The following is a 22,508-nucleotide window of genomic DNA, read 5'->3' as shown; positions in this document are numbered from 1 at the left end:
GGTTTTTCGAAATCAGATGTAATCTTATTTTGAACACCAAGTGTGCAAAATTTCACCAAGAAATATCAAAACTCTGCTTTAAGGGGTGGGAAAAGGGGATGTGGTGGTTTTTCGAAATCTCGTGTAGACAGTGACCTTTATCTTGTTTTGAAGGTCAGGTGTGCAAAATTTCATCAATATGTAGATTTGTATAAAAATGAAACATACGCCGCATACCCGGTGTCCGCCACAGACATTCTTCTTCATATAAATAGATAGATTTTATGGATATTTTGAATTTTCTTCAATACGGTAAATATTTTAAGAGGTTATATTCTCTACATTTTAAAGCCACATATTTCAGCAGTTGCACATAATATTAGAACAGTTTAAATTGTGCAAAATGATTAACGTAATCTCATTTCGTAAGATCAATTTTTACCATAATATTGTTTAGGTAAAGCGTGTTAAAATATTATATACACTACACACTTTCCACCTGGTGATAAAAATTTAAACTAACACCCATTCTATCCACATTATATATTATATTTTCCACCTGAAATTATAAATTATTATTTAAATGTTTTTCTTTGGTGAACTCTATAATATTATATATAAAATGATGGGAAAACTCATTTGCAAATGGTTCTTTATGTCATTGGGAAGCATGCAGTTCATTCGGCATACTTCAAAATGAAACACCTCTATGCTTTTTATCTATTTATTTACATAATAGTGTTATTTTGTTAATTTAGTTTGTGGTAGAGCATTGGTTTTTGCTAAACACTCTTAATTGATTATCGTGGAAACAAAAACACCATTAATATTCCTCGCAATTTACTTTGCAAGAGATTGTTTCGATATTTCCATTATTAAATAATCATTTGTGTTTATATCGTCAATGAACAATCTGTTTTTGTTTTTATATCACTAATGAATTGATAATCGAATGGACGTGTTTTAGCAACATGCACCTTGCATTTGCCCAGTCTATCGCTATTTTAGTAAGAATAGCTTTCGCAGCCTAGATTTATCGCCTAGTTTTATCGCTTAGTTTAGCATTTACAATTATTAGATTCGGTGTAAAGTTTTTGATAGCTTTTAATTACTATGAAACAACTTCGTTTTTATGTTATTGTGCGTAGTTTTTTTAATGTGTTATATTTAACTACGAGATGAGATGCATTTGAAATATAAGACAAGAGGGAGGTTTTATGAGCACTTTTTTCTCTGGTCATCATCAAATAAAATTTCAAGCTAAAAGTCAACCATAAGGATGTGCTGTCCCTTTTTATTACGATTTCCTATAATGTTTATTTTTGTTTCAATTGGTTTCAGGCCCTAAAAAAAGAATTGAATTCAATGTAAATTAAACACGAAATAAGTTATAAACCTATTTGTTTTATAGTAAGATATTTATTTCACTACTCAAAACTTATGTTGAAAAGGGAGTGTCGGTTACCCACTGTGAGTAATAACTCGATCCGTCGATCGCTAGCCGAGCATCCTACCCACCAGACTAATTAATTTTTTAATGATTGAGGACATCGTTGACCGGTCGGTGGCTGAGTTCACATCGCGTTTGCGTCCCATCCAGGCGTAGTGTGTTCAATTCCCAGGCTGGCTAGGTCCTCCATCACAACACGAGCAACATTTTGCAAGGAAGAGGTCTTGGATTCAATTTCTAGATTCGACTGAATCGTTTTCTGTTTTACGTCTTTCGATTGAGAGTGGTTAATATTGTCTTCAATGATTTACTCATTAAGTTATTACTATATATAAATAATTAGTCGATCATACTCCCGAATTCAATTTTTCTTTCAGTTTTCATCAAAAGCACAAAAATGGAAATCAATTATTTATTTGTTAAAAAAGTTGGTATTGCAAATAATCCATGATTGATTTTTAGCTTGGTGTAAAATTACTTTATTAAATAGAGAAAAAGTGAAATGACGTAAAACCTCGTCTCGAATAATTTGTCGGTGGGAATGTTTAAGGTTACCTATCTCTTACATACCATCTTTTCACGGTCAGTTTTTAATAATTTTTTAAAATTATTTATTAAGCTTTATTTTTTTATATGGTACTTTTATCAATGCACTTCTCTTATATACGCTCACAAATATAATATGATTACTTTCAATGGGCTTTATAAATATAATACTTTATTTATTACTTACTATATTTTCTCACTAATGGAATCTACGTGAAATTTCTAATGTTAGTTATTAATGTTAGAAGCCAAAATCTTTATATGCAATCTCTTTTATGATAATGTCAAATGTGGCGAGTGTTCAAACAGCCGGGCTTTAAGTTGGGGGTTTTAAATTCTGGTTACATTTGATTACCATCAAATTTGATCAGCTGTCAAGCATGACGTTCATGCTGTTATGCATGTCAATTGATTAGACTTTGATCAAAAACTTAAACTTTACAGGGAACAGTCCAAATGTCGATAATTCAAAATGGTGCTGATCACCGATTTGATGAGTTTAAAATACTTCAACCTTAATAATTTTCCATGATGGAGTTCCCAATTTAAAAATAAAATACTGTCACATGGATGACTTTCGCTAAGTCAACAGTTTCGTCACTGTTATAGATTTGATTTATATTGGAAATGGCCAACTTGTTGACTAGTATTTCTCCGTTTGCAGGTGTACAGCGATGCAGATATAGTGCTGTCGCAGGACTGGGTGCCCCCGGTGTCCATTGTGAGCACAGTGGAGCCCCCTCTGTCGGCGCCCCCGGGCCATTCGGACGAACGGGTGCGGAAACATGCCGTGTCCTTTTCGCTTGATACCACCACACCTATACCGACCACGCCTGATAAGAAAAACAAGGTTCTATATTATTGTTTTTCGATCATTAAAAAATGTTATGCTAATAATGTTTTTTTTATCACTTTTTTTTAGTCTCATGTTAGAGTGCAGCTGTCACCTCGCATTCTGTTACATGTGTCGATTATGAGAATGAGAGAGAGGTTCCCATGAAGTTATTAGCGGCAGCCTAACAGTGCAATTATCTTTTGCCAAGATCAAAGTTAACCTACCCTTACCTAGTTTCGTTAATAATTTCCCGGCAAACCTGGCCATTAAGGTTTCACAACAAATTTATGCTTTTCCTTGCGCATTTCCGTAAACATGGGATATTACAATTCCAATTTTGAAATAGCATTATTAATTTTTGTTAAATTATTGTATTAAAGGTAGGTACATGCTTTATCGCTTGTCTGAATCCTTCACACAATCAGTTCCAATTTCAAAAATTACTAAATAAATATAAAACCGCGAATTATTGTAAAATTTATTAAGACCGAAAATTTACAATAATTCGTGATTTTTAAACAAAGTGTTTTTTACCAAAATTACATTTGTTACGATTTAAATCCTAACAAATTTGAGTTCATTGAACTTAATTTCACGGAGACGCACAGACAATCGAAATTAGTGTGTTTGAAGATATGACTTTATTATCATCAACTCCACACAGGAAGCTCTTAGGGAAATAATTTCCCTCAGGGCCTATGTCATCTTTGGGGATTCTGTGTGGAGGTTCTTCTTGAGGAAATGAAGGACTGAACCGTGTTGGAAGAGGGAGGAAAATAGAGGCCGGCATATCATTCAACAGACGAGCTATTGAACATCAGAACGAGCTGTAGAAGCGATCTATTCTCATGTGACAAAATGTCAACCAGAGCATTTATTAATTTATTACCATTTCAATGAATCATATGTACTGGTACATTACTCAACTGTCGATATTTACCTTCAATAATAAACATGAGATCCCCTAATTCCAGATGCTGAAGCGTCTCTCGTATCCCCTATCCTGGATGGAGGGGCTGGCCGGAGACAGCAGCGGGGGCAACAGCTCCGGCGGCTCCCAGGGAGACTCGCTGCCCACCTCCGCAGATAGCCATAATTCTGGCAGCGTCTTCAGCAAGGTCTTCAATAGGTACGGTATACTTAAGTACTTAAATTCACCACGGTGCTTAAGTGATAGCTTCACGACCGTTGATAAGTGTTAGCTTCAAGACCATACTTCAGTGAGAGTTTCACTATGGTACTTAAGTGATAGCTTCACAACCATACTTCAGTGACAGATTCACGGTGGTACTTAAGTGTTAGTTAGCTTCATGACTGTACTTTAGTGATAGCTTCACGACGGTATTTAAGTGATAACTTCACAACCATATTTCAGTGATAGCTTCATCAAAGTACTTCAGTGAAAGCTTCACGTCCGTACTTCAGTGATAGCTTCATGACCGTACTTCAGTGACTAAGTAAATTTATATAATGATGGGTTAATGTACCAATTATCAATATTTCCATGGCTTGGAACACATAAATTGTATCTCCATAAACAATTTTTTTGAGATAATTCAAGTTTAAAGTTGTAATTGTGATTTTACCATATTGAATTAGAGATGCAATACTTTAACACATAAAAATATAGGTTCTTCTTAACGGAATCTAGTATCATCTCTAAAAGGTGAACATACAGGGTTTTCCAATAAGAGGTGTTATTTTGAATAACCCGCTATTTCGGTAGATGTTACTTTTGAAGCTGTCATTTTTTGACATTTGACAAATAGAAACTACGCCATTAATATAAATGGAACGATACATGCTTCAACAACGCATTGAAATTATTAAAATTCACTTGAGTGAATCAAATGCAAATCATCTTGAGTGATGAGGCCCATATCCACCTCGGTGGCTTCGTCAACAAGCAATATTGTCGCATCTGGGGCTCGGAAAAGAGTTTAAAAAACCCAAAGAGTTATTGTTGAAAAGTCTCTCTATCCACAACGTGTGACTGTTTGGTGAGGTTTATGGTCCGGCGGCTTTTTCGAAAATGAGGCTGGAGTAACAGTTACGGTGAATGGATTGCGCTATCGAGAGATGATTAATGATATTTTATGGCCGGAATTTGATGGTATTGATCTGGAAAACGTTTACTTTCAATAAGACGGCGCTACGTGCCACACAAGCAACGAAACCATTGATCTTTTACAATTGAATATCAAAATAACACTTCTTATTGGAAAACCCTGTACAATGTCTGCGCCCTGAGCACCATCTATTTATTAATTTACAGTCCTGAAAATGGAAAATATATACTACTTATATTAAAAAAAGATTTAATCAATTAATTATTTTTATTCACAAAACATAAAACAACTACACAATAAAATTAAAGATTCAAAAATTATAGTTACAAACTCAATAAATATAAATATTTGTGTAATAAACCCAAAAAACCATGAGTGAAAAATTTTTGGTTTTCATGCACGATTAGTTGGCTAAATAATTTTGAATACTACATGCTGTAATAAGTATCCATATGGTAGCACCATACATTTAATAATCAATTAACCATACTTCAAAAATAATAATCACACAGCATGTCTGCCATAACTCATGTAGGCCCGTTTTTTCATCGCAAAGCTTAGCTGATCTATGGATAACAAATAATGGGTTAAACTTAGCATAACTGTGGATATTATTAGCTTAACTTAACTATGGATTTGATAAGCTGAACTAATCTATAAGACGTTTATCACAATCGTCTATTTATCTTTTCTAGATTATAAAAATAACAATGCCGCAATGACATTCTTTGTCAAACCGAACTAATAAAATGCTGGAAAAAACTATTTATCCGTCAAATCACAAGATATGTTATGTTTTCATATAATAAATGCTTTGAATTTTTATTTATTTTAATTCACAGCTTAATTTGTTATTTTACAGATTATAACTTTCAATAGCGTAAAAATTTATAATTTTAAATTGGGTAATAATAATTAGAGCAAAAACATGCATTTTGGCAATAGCTGTCATCTTGAAAAATATATCTGACTAACGCCTAACTAATTTAATTCTGAAATAGGCGGTAATGTAGGATTATTGCTTACAATATGTTGCAATGGGAGATACTTCATAAAAAAATTAATTCATAAATTCATTAAAAAAAACTTAGTTATTTCTGGGATAGCTGGCGATGAAAAATCGGGTCATAATTTAAAATATTAACCACTTTACAAAAGGTTTTACCAAATACTTCAATAGTGACATAATGCTGTGTCATTTTACATGTTTCACATTATTTCAAAACATACACACATTTCATATATCATGGCTGTTCATGCATATGATGATAATAAGAATTAAAAAAATGAACAAAAATAATGTCAAATTTCTAACCCTCATTGTTTTGTTTTTATAATGTGTATAACAACGGATTGTGCAATGTTTTATTCAATTTTCGATTTATTTTCTCTTTTACGCTTACCTAACCATGGATTGGATTTATAAAAAACACAAAAAACGCCAAAATTGGATACTATATCCACACATCACCAAAACATAATTTCAACAACCCCTGCCAATTGTTCTTTGGCCATATGCATACTAAATTCAAATTCCTTTACCTTGTTTTTCAACCATCAATATTCTTCATTCTGAATTTGAAATGTTCTGGTTTTCATCCGTCACGATTCTGAATTTGAAATATTTAAAAAATAAATTGTTCAATGCATCAATATTCTGAATTTGAAATTTCTATGAATTGTTCTATTGTTTTCAATGCTTTCATCCATTAATTCTGAATTTGAAATATTTTGGAATTTTTCCAACTTTGTTCAATGCTTTGCTTTTCAACTGAACTTTTAATTCTGAATTTGAATTTTATTTTGATTGCTTTTAAATTTGAATGCAAATGGTTAGTTCTCCGATGAACTTAGTGGAACTTGGCACGGGATTGTTTTTAAGCAAAACCCCGTCGGAAGAAGGTCCCCATGACAGTATGTTCCCATATGGGTACGTCCAGACGAAAATAATAATATACATTCATAATGCATTTGCATAATTATTGGTGTCTATTTGTCTTTATTAGTGCAATGGTTCACATTGGATGTGTTTGTTTTTGACTCTTCTTTTTTTCGTTCTCAATAATCAGAACTATATATGTGTTATTATTTGGGGAATGAAAAAATAAAAATCTTGGGAATCCTATTGATATTATTAGAATATGTTACTTGAGTTAAAAAAACACTGTTGCTCTTATATTTGTGTTAACATTTGTTAGTTAAGAAATAATACCTCGTACAGCTATATTATCCATATCCACTCGAGCGATTGGTTTCATATGTATACATTTACCATATTATTTAATTAATAACATTCCTCAAAATATTAATATGGAAACATATGAAACTACCAACTGCCATTTGAAGCCAATGAATCCATCTAGATTGCACAGATTTTCCTATATTTTTAGGTTCTATAAATTTGGCACATTGTGGCAAGCAATTGCTCAAAACGTTTTGCAAACTTGGCATATTATGCTAAAAATCGCTCAAGTGGAAGTACATGTGCAAAAAAATAATTCATCTTAATGTTTTGAAGTATAACAAAAAGTTTTTTTCGTAAAATAACTAAATTAACACCATTTGTGAATGTATAGATTTCAACGTATGCTACATTTAACCTTAAAGACCAATAATTTAGAGAACTACTAAAGAAAGGTAACTGAAAGCAGATTAATGTTATGTCTCGTAAAAGGTATTGTTTCATCTTTTAATATATAATAATTAAGTTGCATGCTAAAATGACCACTATTTTCACATTGGCATCAGTCAACTGGTATTTGATTAAAAATCAATAATTATTTCACCGTTAACATTATCAACTTATAATATTGTTCTTGTATTAAAATCTCCATATTCAGACCGAGTCACGGGACACTAAAATCTAACTTATAATGGTGGCTTCGAAAGTGGGGTACTATACAATTTAAGGGCTAGAGTCTAAAACAGGCATAACCCCAGTGTAGGATTATTGATTAGTTGTCGTGTAACCCTCTGTTAAAACTTCCCTGTTGTGTGTGTACATACTCTTCTATTGTCTATAACTAGTGTCTATTATTGTCTATTGTTGTGCTTGCCGGAGTCATGTGACAGCTGCATCTACATTTCATCATAGACTGCTCCAAATCGTACTACACCAGCCCAAGTCAATTTATTGTTTCGAATTCACAAATATTTAAAAAACATCTATGTAATTTATTCAAAACTCAACTTGATCTAATCTAACCTAACTTTTGATGTTGCAGTTCTATTCGGAGCAGTCGTAAAATTCATCTTCATTTAATATTTTGCAATAAAGCTTTGCGACAACTATGTTAAAATTTGGCTAATCTCAGTGACATGGCCAAATACATTTTTCACTTCGCATGCAAAGGTTATTTTTTAACTAACTTAGCATTCGCTCAATTTTGATTGATGAAAGTGACCTATTTGTCTTTTTCGACTAATGTGTAGATGTTTCGAGTCATTATTTTATAATCAACAGTTAACCCGGGTTTTCACGGCAAAAAGTAATATAATAACACATCTGCCCCGATGATGGATATTGTAATGCTGTCCGAAATGTTGGCTAAAGAAAGAGGTAGCGCAACATGGCATAATAGCCCAAAAATAAAACACTATAAAATTTAAAACGGTTTTTTAAAATTATTTTTTAAACCCCATGTGGATATTTCATATTCATATTTCTTATTCAAGTCATATTTTTAAGGAAACTGTCAAATTTATCAATTATTCCGCATAAATGAAATATTTCTGAATTAACATATTGTCATTAAAAAATAAATAAAAATGAAAACCATTTAAATTCAATTTTTTATAATTTTTCCACCCATTCTTATTAAAGTTGTGGGCAGTTGTTGCAATAATTTTATTTTAATTCTCTTACAAATACAATTAAATCGATATAATCATTCTTCAAACATGTCGTTTTACATCTTCACAGCACCTAACCGTAAAAATATCGCAATAATCACTTGTCGTAATTCGTCAGCATGAAAAACATCATCACATTCACTGAACATGTCCATCGAATGACTCAAAATGAATACATGCTCATTTCAACTCTGCATTTTTGATGTTTCATTATTTTAGTTGCAAAAAATATTGAATTTCACCCAATTCACAACTGTCCAACTGTTGCAGTTCATATTTCATATAATAATATTTAAAAAAACTTCTGTAGCCTTTATCGTTATGTGTTTAATTTTAATTTTATTCTTATTTCGCTAAATGTTTATTGTAGTAGAAACATCTAATGATTTTAATGTGGCCTCTTGGATGACTTAGTCTTTTGAATTTTGATTTGACGACTGCTCTTTACCTGGAATACAAAGGTTTTGAGTTTGATTCCCGTAAAGGTTCCAAACACTTTGTTTTTGTTATTGAACAGTAAAAAAATGGTAATATATCTGAATATCCTATTTTGTGCAGTTAAATGAATATTTTAAAGCTCCATAACTCCTGATGGAAAGATTATGCAAACTGAAAATACCTGGAAGTCTAGTCTAACAGATAGAATACGCTGTGCAAATTTCACGGTGTCAAAACTCACCGTTTGAGAGTTTCTGCTGCTTTGGCATGCAGATTTTTCAGTCTATAGCTAGCGCAACCATTTAACATTGTGAATATTGACACAATAAAGGTTTTTATCAACATTATCGGCAATTACATACTAGGCTTTGCTTTGCCTTTGACAGTTCTAACTGACTGACATTCTAGATAAGTTTATTTACATTTTTTTACGAATAAAACTTATTTTTAACTTTGTTGTTTTCTGCGGTCAATAATACCGAAAATATTGCAATTTTTAAATAATCATAATAAGTCAAAATGATTTAATTTTTAACCCTTTGATGGGGCAAAAAAAAACAGCATAAATACGCAGCCATATCAACCCTCAATACGGTAATATAGTTACCATAATAGTGTATGTTATTTGTATGTGTAACTTAAAAAAATCTGAGCTATTTAATGTGGTAAAAATTTTAATAATTGATCAACGTTATGTAAATTATGGTTCTTGCGGTTAGGTTTTTGAAGTTTCCATTATTTTCCTGCATAAAGTCATTGATTGAATAGATACTGATGAATCTGTGTACAGGCGGAGTTCCTACGGAGGTTTTGGGAAGTCAGAGAGTGTGAAGAAGTCCACCATAGCACCACCCCGACTGGACTACCGCAGCATGGTCTCCGTCGATGATATGCCGGAACTCTTCGCCTCGTTTGATAGTAAGTTGAAAATATTATTGCTTAAAATTTTTCTTTATCGAAGTCATTTTTTAAAATCCGTACAGGAAACCCTGGGGAGAAATAATTTCCCTCTGGATCTTGAAGAGTCCCGTGTTGTAGGAGGGGTCGACGAATAATTCCACAGCCTAGTCGTTGGATATAAGAATGAGTCGTGGAAGCGACCTATTCACATGTGATAAATGTCAACCGTTTGCAAATGTTGGACAAGCGTTTGACGTGTTTCCCGAATGTGCACCGGTGCCAAAGAAGTCAACGACGCTACTGTTTCGGCGCATCCTCCATTGAAATACCAGTGGAACAAGGACAGCATTCCCACCCAATAACTGTGTTCCGTAGATTGCAATCCTTCTGTTAAGATAGGGGAATCTATTCAATGGATTACCCGTTTCTTCATAAAATTATTCTTGGGTTTTTTTGGACGACTCATGCTAAGATAGTCCAATCTCCAAAATTTTCACTGATGATCTCACTGGATCCATTAAAAACATTTTTCAATGAAGTGTCTGTCTGTTTGCTTGCAGAGCTGATCCCGCGGCCGGCCCGGTCCTGCGACGACCCCCCGCTGTACCTGCGTCTGCGCATGGGCCGTCCCACAAACCGCGCCGTGCCGCGCTCTACCCCGCTCATGAGCTACGGACGTAAGCGCATGCGCCCCGAGTACTGGTTCAGCGTGCCCCGCAACAGGTAACACACACACACAAACACTTCTATACATAGACTAATGGTTACTGTGTGTTATGAACTCAGTGTGCAATGGTTACAGCATGCAATAATCTCAGTGTGTTTATGGTTTCAGTATGCAATGATCTCAATGTGTACCTAATGGTTTCCTTGTGAAATGTTAACAATCTGCAATGATCTTAGTGTAAAATGGTTTCAGTGTGAAGTGGTCTGCAATGATGATGCAATTATCTCCATATGAAATGGTCTCATTGTGTCATAGTTTCAGTGCATGATGATATCATTTTGTGATGGTTTCAGTGTATAATGATTTCAGTGTGAAATGGTCTCAGTGTAATGGTAATTGTTTGAGTAGGTACTGATCTAAGAGTGTGGAATAAGTTCAGTATGCAATGATATCTGTGTGTACTGGTTTCAGTAAGTAATGATCTCAGAATGTCTACTGTTTTCAGTATAAACTGGTAGTGATCTCAGTGTGAACTGGTTACAATCTGCAATGATCTCAGTGTGAAATGGTAACAATCTGCAATGATCTCAGTGTGAAATGGTAACAATCTGCAATGATCTCAGTGTGAAATGGTAGCAATCTGCAATGATCTCAGTGTGAAATGGTAACAATCTGCAATGATCTCAGTGTGAAATGGTAACAATCTGCAATGATCTCAGTGTGAAATGGTAACAATCTGCAATGATCTCAGTGTGAAATGGTTACAATCCAAAATAACTCTGGTGTAATGGTTTGTTTCATCACCCTGCGTTTTCTCTCTAGGGTGGACGACTTGTACAAGTTCCTGAACCACTGGGTGCCCGAGCTATATGGAGAACTGGGAGATGTGACCCAGAGAGGCTACACTCTCGTGGACAGCGATACGGAACTATGGGATGATGAGGTCACCACGCCTGGAGATAAGGTAAAAATTTATTAAAAATACAAATTTTAGTTGTGTGTCTGTCCGTAACTCTGGTTAAAATGAACTCTTTATTTCTGATTTGCTTTGAATTTAAGTTTAACCTTTTGAACGCGTTAATTTTCTCCGTTTTATCTATACCCGTACGCGGTACATATTTTCAAATACCTATGCATGCAATTAAATGTCAAATTATAGCATTCTGGCATGATTTATTGGACTATTTAGACAGAACAGATTATTCTCCACAATATGAAAACAAATCCTCGTGTGTCAACACTCTTAGATGTTTATAAAAACAAAAACAAAGTCAAAGTTTCCGTATCAACTGTTGATACAGCCGCGTGTAAGTATAGACTTTTTGCCGTAACAACAGTTGATACGGCCGCGTGCAAAGAGTTAATTTTTTTTTTTTTAACTATTTGTTTTAAGAATTTGGACAAGCAATAATGTTCCTACGTATTATATAATATTTTCAGCAGAAAATTAAATTCTTTTTATAAATTAATTATTTTAAATAAAATTATATTTCTAAAATTGGTGATTTTTTATGGGTCTGCGCTAGTAATAAATTAATGCTATATTATTTTCTTTACATATTCAAATTTTACTATTTAAATAATGGGGAGTTGATGATGGAATAATAATTTTTGATAACAGAAAAATTAATTCTAGGCCTATCGATTGCATGTCCAAAATAAAATTCCAGTCCTTCTTCAATTCCTTGAATGCCACTAGGTTCACTTAAAGTCTTTTTTAACTTCCCGCAGAGAGTGTAAAAACAAAAACAAAAGATTTTTAAAATTGTGAAAAAAAATGGTTACCAGTCAACTCAGGACAGTGACAGATGACATATTTCTGAAAATTGATTTAAAGTCACGAAAAAAGATGAAAAAAAACTAGTTTAAATAGTACATATTTTATTTTACAGTAATTAATATTTGCATTAGGTTAGTTTTTTTCATGACTTTATATTATCACTTTTCAACAGTGTTTTGGTTTGTCACTGTCCTGTGTTGTCATGGAACTGTAACAAATACAGTTCATAATATAAAAGAAAATGGGAGATATGTCATGGCAATTCTGCACACTTTTGAAAAGTGATATAAAGTCTTCAAAAGTGATGAAAAAAAGGCCTGTAAACCTGACTTGACATAAAATATTTTTAAGCTAGTTTTTTTTCTTTCATGATTTAAAAACTGTGGTTTCAACAATTGTTTCACTTTTTACGACTTTAAAAACTGTGGTTTCAACAATTCCTCCATTTCTCCAAAAAAGATTGAGGATTGGACAATGTTCCGTTCCTTCTCACCTTTTTAAAATTCACGTGCTTGACTCCCCGGATTGTACCTTCTGTGGTCTAGAAGTGGGAACTTTCGATCACATATTTTTTGGTTGTCCCTCTCTAAACAAATATCCTCTCTTCTATCAAGCCTTATCTAAAATTGCCTCTCCTCCATTCAACATCGCATCTCTTCTAAGTCTGAATTCGACTCCAATCTTCCATATAATTTTTAATTTTTCCAATTTAAACAAAATTTAAATATAAATTCACCTTCCCTGTCTCCATAATTTGAAATGATGGCCTAGAACACACTTGAAGAGTGAAAGCCAGAAACAATTGGAATAAAAAATAAACATTTTGAATTTGAACTGTTTCTCTTTTTGGGCTCCTAACCTTACTAATTATTGTCTTTTGTTTTCAGGGTGAACGTTCTGATAGTCAAGACATGGGAGACCTGACCAGAGAATCTTGGGAGGTATGTTATCTAAATATAATTTACTTTTACTAATAACAATAAACAACAACAAAACAAATGACTGGACTTTATTGCAGGAATCTTTCTTAATTAAATCTTTTAACACTTTTAACAAATTGTTATGTTTCCCTGAAGTATTATCAAATTCCTCAATTGATAATTACAGACGGTTAATTTTCTTTTTATAATTATTAGGTATTATTAAGTATTGGGTTATTATATATCTGTGTCATTCTTATATTGTTGCATATGTAGTTAAGCCAAACTATCCATGGTGGTGTCATCTCTAAAATGAACACTTGTGTATCATCTGTATTTGTTGATTCAAAAGCATTCCATTGATATTTCATAGTCATTACCATATTTCGACTAGTTTGAATTTCATATTCATTTATTGATTGTATTGATTGAAATTACACTAAACAAACCATGTACAATACAATTACAACAAACCATGTACATTTTAAGTTTTATCCATTTTCCGTTTTTCATTATCGGCAGTACTTAAAAAAAATGTATATTTTTATAACCCAAAGGTTCCATGATATTTCATCAAAATGAAAATTCAACACACCTTTAAAAAGTGATATAGAGTCATTAAAAGTGATGAAATAAAAACTAGGTTTAATAGTTACCTATGTAACCTAGTTTTTGTTTTATCACTTTTCATAACTTTATATCACTTTTTGTATGTGTCTTGAATTGTCATTTTGATGACATATCCGGTCACCGAACCCAAAGGTCTACCAAAATCACATGGTTAGGTTAGGTTTTCAAAGATCAACACTACAATTTGATAATTAAATTACGGTTGAGATGTTTCAATCGAAATTGACGATTAGCACCATTTTCATTTTTTTGCATTTGAATGGTCCCCACTGGTAGCCGATTCTCAGCTAGTTTCAGCGTTTGATAAAATTTTCAAATTAAATTAAATTTTGATAAGATTGATTAAACAATGAAATGGATAAAGAATCGGTCGTTTTTTGAAACCGTTCTAAAGTTAATGTTTTAAAACAATCGTCTATTTGATTACTAAACAAATGTGACGTGAATTTAAACATTTTGATTGCGTATTATTAAATTTGTGATGTATAGAAACAAAATAGAATTATCTTCAATGTCACAAAAAATTTTCCACCGTCTCTTTTTTCTGAAATCCATTTTGATGTGTGATTGGGGAAAATTTCAGAATGATGTCTGTTTTCTAGTTGTATAAACAAAATGTCATTACTTTAATTATAACATCAATTGAATGGAATTTTACTGCAAAACAACAGTTTCAAAAATATAAATTTGTTTATATTTATTTTCTTTACCTTTTAGATGTGCAATAAATCTTCATTAGTACTAATGAACACTTGCACCAGTGATTAAAATTATTTATAATAATATGTTTAGTTTGTTTTTTCTAATTGAAAAATGTAATTATACTAATTAAAGGATCGTAATAATAATTTTAATGATATCTTTACACATTTTGATAATTAATTGGACAGGTCATATTAATGATATTTGATATTTCGATAAAATAAGGAAAACAATAATAACACAATGGTCTTTCTTTATGATGTCACACATTTTGTTACCGTTTCAACCATACTTGTTAAAAACTCTGAAACTCATACAATATCATAAGTTTGAGGTGTTACACAAAAATTCAAATGTAACATATTATCAAATGTAACATTGTTATCAAATGTAACATTGTTATCAAATGTAACATTGTTATCAAATGTAACATTGATATCAAATGTAACATTGTTATCAAATGTCCCCGTTGAATGCCGATTTTAGGTCCGTTGCAGCTTTGAACAAATTGTGGTCAATAGAAAAGCACAACTACCATACCGTATGCTTCTCAGTTTTAATGGAGGCTTTTCAAATGTAAGCATAAAAACAGTAAAATGGTACTGATTAGCCGTTCGATGACAATGTTACATTTGAATTACTGTAAAACATCCCAACATATTTACGTTAGAATAAACTTCATTACTCAATCAAATTGTACTATTCACCAAGTCATGACTTCTATTATTGTAAAATCTTCATTATTGTGTAAAAAACATTGCATCTCCCACAAACTTAAGAGCATGTCTTCACATCCCCATTCCAGTCACCCATCCATTCACCATCTTCATCATCTTCAGCCCCCATCTTCATGAGTGCTTGGAAGGAACGATTCAGAACAGAAATGTATTATAATCGTCATGTGAATTGATGAAGAAATCATTGGAAATATTGTTAGAATGACTTGCTGTCATAATTATTAGAATTGCTGAATAATCAATTGGAAATTTTCCAAGAATGGTTTAAATTGCTGAATAATTCATTGGAAATCTAGAAAGAAAATGTGTTATGATAGTTTGGACTGCTGAATAAATGTTCTGTCAAGAATTAGAAGCTGTCATAATCCATTGAATTCATTGGAAATATTCTGTCAAGAATGAGCTGCTGTCATAATCATTCGAATTGCTGAAGAAATAATTGGAAATATTCTATCAAGAATGAGTTGCTATCGTAATCATGAAAGCCTTAATAAATCTTTGGAAATATTTTGTCAAGAATGAGCTGCTGTAATAATCAACTGAATTGCTGAAGACATAATTGGAAATGTTCTATCAAGAATGAGTTGTTATCATGAAAGTCTTAATAGATCATCAAGAATGTGTTGATGCCACAATCAATCAAATTGCTGAATAAATCATTTGAAGTGTTCTATCAAGGATGAGTTGCTCTCATTTATATGAGAAGCCAAAAATATCATTATAATAGTTGTGTCGGGTATAAATGCACCCATCAAACTCATTAAAAAATTAAAAAGAAACAAGAAAAATGTTGGTCAGATTGGTAATTGGTATCATCAGAATTATTGTCAAATAAACATAGAAAAAATTATCTTATGATGAGGAGCAATATATTTTTTCCAAGCATGAACAGCTGAAAATAATATACTCATAGAATTTGGATCATTGAGAAAGCTCTGTCAAAATTGTGTCGCTTTTTCATCCGATATCTGAATTTGTTACAAAAATCTAGACACGCATCCTGTCTTATTTATTGAGAGTGAGTAATAACAATATATATCATAATCATTTAAGTCACTGATAATTTGTATCATATCAGAGAACAAACATCATTCATCATCATCATCAGCATCAGCATCAGCATCATCACCCATCCCAACAGTCAAGTGTCAATCATACTGTCAATGTGATATGTGATTTGGTTTCCGAAATGAACATGTTGGTTATATTGTGTTTGGTGACTGGGCAGTTATTGAAGGCGCCATACGTGAAGATATACTCCATTCTGAAGAGCCAAGGTCTGTCGGGAGATTCGGACGAGACGGCAAGGGACGAGGTACATACTGTGTGCGATAGTGGAACCTTAGTGCCAATCCTAACCGTTTCCCCTCATGTTCTGTTCTGTTCATAGATGTCTCTTTCAGTGTACACCAGCGACATCTTGTGGCATTTCCAAATATCTCTTTTATACCATTATCTATTTTTAAAGTGAAATTTAGAATCATTCGGTTTATTTTGTTGGTTTGTTGGCATCTAATAACTATACATAATAGACTAATGAAATATCTCCTCAAGTGCAAACTTACTAGTTTTATTTTAAAACCTTTTTTAAAATATTTTACTCAAATTGATTAGATCACTAATATATACCGTTTTGATAAATTCCAGCTATCAATCTGCTATCAAGAACTACAGCAAATGCATTAACAAATAGAATTTTTATTTGTTAATCGATTTTTTACCACCATTATAATAAAGGCATTGCCTATTTTCATGTTCTTAAACTATTCAACAGAAAAAAAACTAACTCATCTATAAAGTAGATTGGGCACTTGTTTCACAAAATTTCAAATGGAACATTATCATCAAATAATGGCGAATCGGCGCTGATAGACTGTTTGATGACAGTGTCGCATTTGAATCTGCGAAATACCCATGCCACAGTAACCTATTTATAGCTAAATCTTAAGATATACCTCTATTATATAACTCAATGTTATTATTTTATTCGCCTTTTAATGTTTGTATAATAGGTCGATTTGAATTATTGATAATTTCCGCGTATTCACATTAATAACTACCTACTTGCTATCGAACAATACTCCATTGAAAACATGGAATATTTTAATATATAACATGACTGCGATGAGGGCATTCAATACAACAATTTCAAAAGCCATTGTTGGGAATTATATAAAATAGTATATTTAGAAACGCCACAAGATGTATCCGCTATAGAAGTGTTTAGGAGCGGTTGTCCCAGCATGTCTCCGCCTGCTAAGCCGATGATGTTTTGTTGTCTAGAAAATATAATATTATATATTTATATATAAATAGCAGAAATCACTCAAATAATAAAAATGCTGTCAGAACATCTACAAATCTAGTTTAGTGACGATTGGTGTTCTAGTGTCTTTGCCAATTTAAAAAATGAACCACCCTATTAACAATAATTTAAAAAGTACAAACCTAAGCATTAAAAAAAAATTCTTAGGTTGGAGTGTTGCAACTTCCGTCACATTCATTATCCGATCGTCGATCAGCATCATTTTGAATTTTTAACCTTTTTTGAATGGTCCTTGTTCGACGCTGATTCTTGGTGCGTTTCAGCGTTTTATCAATTTTTCGTCAGCCGTCAAACGCAATGTTCATGCTGTTTTTACGCTTGTCAGCTGATAACATTTGATCAAACGCTGAAACGAGCCAAGAATCGGCATTTTATTCTTAGCATAATTCAGCATTTGATCAATTTTTATCAGCCGCCAAGCTTAACGTTTATGCTGCTACGCTTGTCGGCTGTGCACATGTTGATCATAAGCTGAAACGGGCAGAGAATCGGCGTTTTACAGGGCATGTTAACATGTGAAAAAATTATAACGGTGCCGATCGTCTATTCAAGCTAATCAGATGTGACAAATGACAAAAAATACAATTGGACCACATTTGCGCATTTTGAGATTTATTTTTTGAATAACATGGTATTATTTGTCGAGGGGTAATTTTTTTTAATTGGCAAACTCAAACACGCTAGTTATGTAGTAACCTTCCTCATCACAAGTGTGTCTGCGATCTTTAGATCTCCCACAATAACTTTTATGTTCATATTTGTCTTTTCACAGGTGAGTTCCGTAGAAAAATGACAATAATTCAAATTTTGACATTCCATAATAATACATAAAATAGTTTCAGGTACATATTCGCACCTTGACATTCAATTTTGAATATTCCATACAAAACCTTTAACAATACAATCTACAAAATTTGCAATCATAAATAAGACATATTGAGCTTGACACACTTATCTGTGTAGTTATTGGCATTGTTAGTGAGGATTTTGTGGATACGAAAATCTATAGATAATATCAAAAATAAAGTTTGTCTATTCGTCAGTTACCCTTTTGACCGCCTACAAAGTTTGTCAAGTGTGTCGAAATAGGAGACACACTTATCTCTGCAACAGGCGGCCAAAAGAGGTACTACACTAGCAACGCGCCCTTGACTCCATAGATAAAAGTGTCGATCTGTACAAGAAGACATAACACTTAATCAGCCTCTGGTTGGGGTGTTTTGCTAAAATTCAATTGTAAAATTGTCATCAAATGGTCAATCAGCGCTATTTCGTTTTTTTTTACATTTGAAAGGTTCCCGTTAAGTTAATCGCAGATTCTACGTTCGTTTCAGCTTTCTATCAAATTTTGATTAGCACAAAAGCACCACTGTTACATTTTTCTGCTTGTTAACTGATCACAATTTGTTCAAATGCTGAAACAGACCTAGAATCGGCGTATAAAGAAGACCCTTCAAATGTAAAAAAAATAACAAAATGGTACTGATTGGCCATTTGATGACAATGTTATATTTGAATTTCTGCAATGTCCCCCTTTCTGTTGGTGATATTATCTCTAATCACAAGGAAATGCATTTGATGCAGTCTTTGGCACCTATTAAATGCATTTTGTTCAAAACGCGTTTAGTTTATCAGCAAACCAATTTGTTATTGCATTTAATGGTAAAATACTTAAAAACTGGCCATATAATAGCAATAATATATCGGCTGTGTTGTAAAATTTAATATCTACAGCGGGCCTGCTATACTCAGAACTTCATTACTCAATAATTTCTGAAATATACGTAAATCGGTGCCCGTGATAAGATTGCAATCGTTCCGTCGTCAATCACTTTCAGAAGACTTAGGTCACAGTGTATTGAATCGACACATGTTTACGACTTACTTAAAATAAGCCAAAGATTTCAATGCTCTTTTTTCCTTATTGAACAGTTAAAAAATACGAAATTAACAATATGACATTTTGACATTGAGATATTTGGTCATTTAAATTGATATTTCAAAACTCTGTAGCTGAGAATGGAAATGATTTTGCAAACTCAAAATAGTTGCATTGTCCTATAAATTCGAGACAAAAACAACCATACAAATCCAATGTTTTTTGTTTTTGTCCAATATTTTTTGATTCTTCAGAACACAGATTTTCTGTTTCTGTTTATTTTCTTTTCTTAGATGACTCTGATAATGTAATTATCAAATTCATAATAAATACTCCTACATATGGTAATTACAAAAGTAAAATAGTATTGCTGTATAAAAAAAAAATTACATTTTCAAGGTTTAAATACAGGGTTTTTCAATAAGAGGTGTTATTTTGAATAGCCCGCTATTTCGGTAGATGTTACTTTTGAAGCTGTCCTTTTTTGACATTTGACAAGTAGAAACTACGTCATTAATAAAAATGGAACGACACACGCTTCAATAACGCATTGAAATTATTAAAATTCACTTGAGTGAATCAAATGCAAATCATCTTGAGTGATGAGGCCCATTTCCACCTCGGTGGCTTCGTCAACAAGCAAAATTGTCGCATCTGGGGCTCGGAAAACCCAAGAGTTATTGTTGAAAAGCCTCTCTATCCTCAACGTGTGACTGTTTGGTGCGGTTTATGGTCCGGCGGAGTCATTGGACCTTACTTTTTCGAAAATGAGGCTGGAGCAACAGTTACGGTGAATGGATTGCGCTATCAAGAGATGATTAATTATTTTTTATGGCCGGAATTGGATGGTATTGATCTGGACAACGTTTACTTTCAACAAGACGGCGCTACGTGCCATACAAGCAACAAAACCATTGATCTTTTACGATTGAATATCAAAATAACACCTCTTAATGGAAAACCCTGTAGTTTACTCCTAGCAATCGACCCAGCAATTTATAATTAACATGTTATTTTTCCTGTCAATATTTGAATTACTCTGATTAAAAATAACCTGTGAAAATATGAATACCGATAAAATGTAGACACCGATAAATAAACTAGATGTACATAAATAGACATAGATAATTCTATTAGATAAATAAACTAGATGTACATAAATAGACATAGATAATTCTAATAGATGAACCTTTCAACATGCACCTGTTAGTCTGTTAGATATTATTTGTTAGTTTCAGAATGGGAATGATCTTATAATAATGTCCATAGACAAAGCACCGCCTTCGTAGATTTCCCAACAACATCTGTCCAAACACTGTAGAATGTATATTACTTTTATGTTCATTGTTCTTATTGTTCCTAAATACTAAATAGATATGACTTAGAATGATGTTATTAATTATTCTCATTGACACACATATTTAAAAATTTGTTTATGTGTTTAAAAGTTTCAGATTCATTGTCTATGGTTTTAGCCATAGATTTACTTGTATGTGTCAGTTTTACCAAAATTAAAAAAAATAATAATCTTTGCCTATTTATACGATTGAGTTCAATAATTAATATTACATTTATTTTTCGATTGCTTTATAAATTACGCATTTGGAGGGTTTTATCTGGAGATGGTCATGGAAAACTGTTTGGAACCCCTTAAATATAAAAATAATACTAAAACAAACCATCTAGTTATCATGCAAATTTCCAAACTGATTTGTTCTTCGATCTCGAATACTTTGTCATTCCCGTGTCACTTCGTCACTTACTAATTTGGACGAGGGATGCTATTGGTTAGTTTTACACCCCGCCGCTCTGGCTTACAGATGTCATCCCTGGAGGGGATGTAACAGCTGTGTTGACCGATAGAAGATCATGTTTTTACTCTAGAAAATTAAATCACCTAACTTTGGCGACCTCTGGCAGGTCTCGCCCAAGGGACGCTTCGCAAACCGTCTACTTCGGAGATTAGCTAATCCAAAGAGAAAATACTTATTTAATCCCTTTTGATAAAACAAAGGGTTAAGGGAACTTATTATGTTCCTTTGGGAGGAACGATACAAGTAAACCTTGTTTCCTCAGGGAACTCACAAAGTGGTTGTAAAAGTTTTTTACTCTGAAGACATATTGTTGAACTGCTATAAATATGTGTCATACTTGCTATTTGATTGTACCCAAAATGAAGACTAATTGTGTTCACCGTTAAAATTTTACATTTACTAAAAAATCCCGTTACAATATGCTTTTATGCTAAATATCAAAATAATTATTCGTTATTCTGTTGATATTTAATGAAAAATATAAACATTATATTTATTTTCAACTGTAGCTGTACCCCGCCACCCGTTGGTGTGGCTTAGTCTGTCTGTACAGATAGAGAAACAATAGCGCGTGTTGCTTTTATGTTCAACAGATGGCGCTGTTTTTAAAAAAAACTGAGAAGAAGCTTGATGAATGGTTGATAAACATTTAAAGTTTTGATGCCATTAAGTTCTCTATTCGATGCAACCATTCCGCTAAGTTAGCTGTAAAATTGTTGGGTAAAGCCAAATGTTTGATCTTAACTCTAGATGCCTTTATAACCTAACTTAGCAATCGCTAGGTGGAAAAGACCGCCGACAATGATTCTGTCAAAGCATTTGTAAATCAAAATTAATTGATTTTCGACTCATTTCAGCTGTTTTAATATTGATTAAATAATATTCTTAACAGTGATTAAAATTTGCACACAATGTACCCACAGTAACACTTAAACATCTGCAAAAATCAATCTACCTACCAATAGACATTTTAAATGTGTTATT

General features: G+C 32.7%; 1 protein-coding gene across 7 annotated transcripts in view; it reads left to right on the top strand.

The window, feature by feature from the left end:
* mtd (TLD domain-containing protein mustard) overlaps positions 1–22,508 on the top strand; it is a 262,898-nt gene that overhangs the window by 190,358 nt on the left and 50,032 nt on the right. For 3 of the 7 annotated variants that reach the window (XM_089647441.1, XM_089647436.1, XM_089647435.1), the window contains 8 exons: positions 2,640–2,825; positions 3,785–3,939; positions 6,717–6,809; positions 9,960–10,087; positions 10,630–10,792; positions 11,559–11,700; positions 13,404–13,457; positions 16,734–16,820. In XM_089647441.1, the coding sequence (XP_089503567.1) occupies positions 2,640–2,825; positions 3,785–3,939; positions 6,717–6,809; positions 9,960–10,087; positions 10,630–10,792; positions 11,559–11,700; positions 13,404–13,457; positions 16,734–16,820 (1,008 nt within the window). The remainder of the gene's footprint in view (positions 1–2,639; positions 2,826–3,784; positions 3,940–6,716; positions 6,810–9,959; positions 10,088–10,629; positions 10,793–11,558; positions 11,701–13,403; positions 13,458–16,733; positions 16,821–22,508) is intronic. The other 4 variants (XM_089647443.1, XM_089647440.1, XM_089647437.1 and 1 more) reach the window with 3 other exon arrangements.

The sequence above is a fragment of the Hesperophylax consimilis genome, chromosome 26 (assembly GCF_061612785.1).
Source record: "Hesperophylax consimilis isolate HC1 chromosome 26, BYU_Hcon_1.0, whole genome shotgun sequence".
NCBI classification, from domain to species: domain Eukaryota; kingdom Metazoa; phylum Arthropoda; class Insecta; order Trichoptera; family Limnephilidae; genus Hesperophylax; species Hesperophylax consimilis.
The sequence above is the reverse complement of the archived record's forward strand: the minus strand, read 5'-3'. Positions and strand labels throughout refer to the sequence as shown.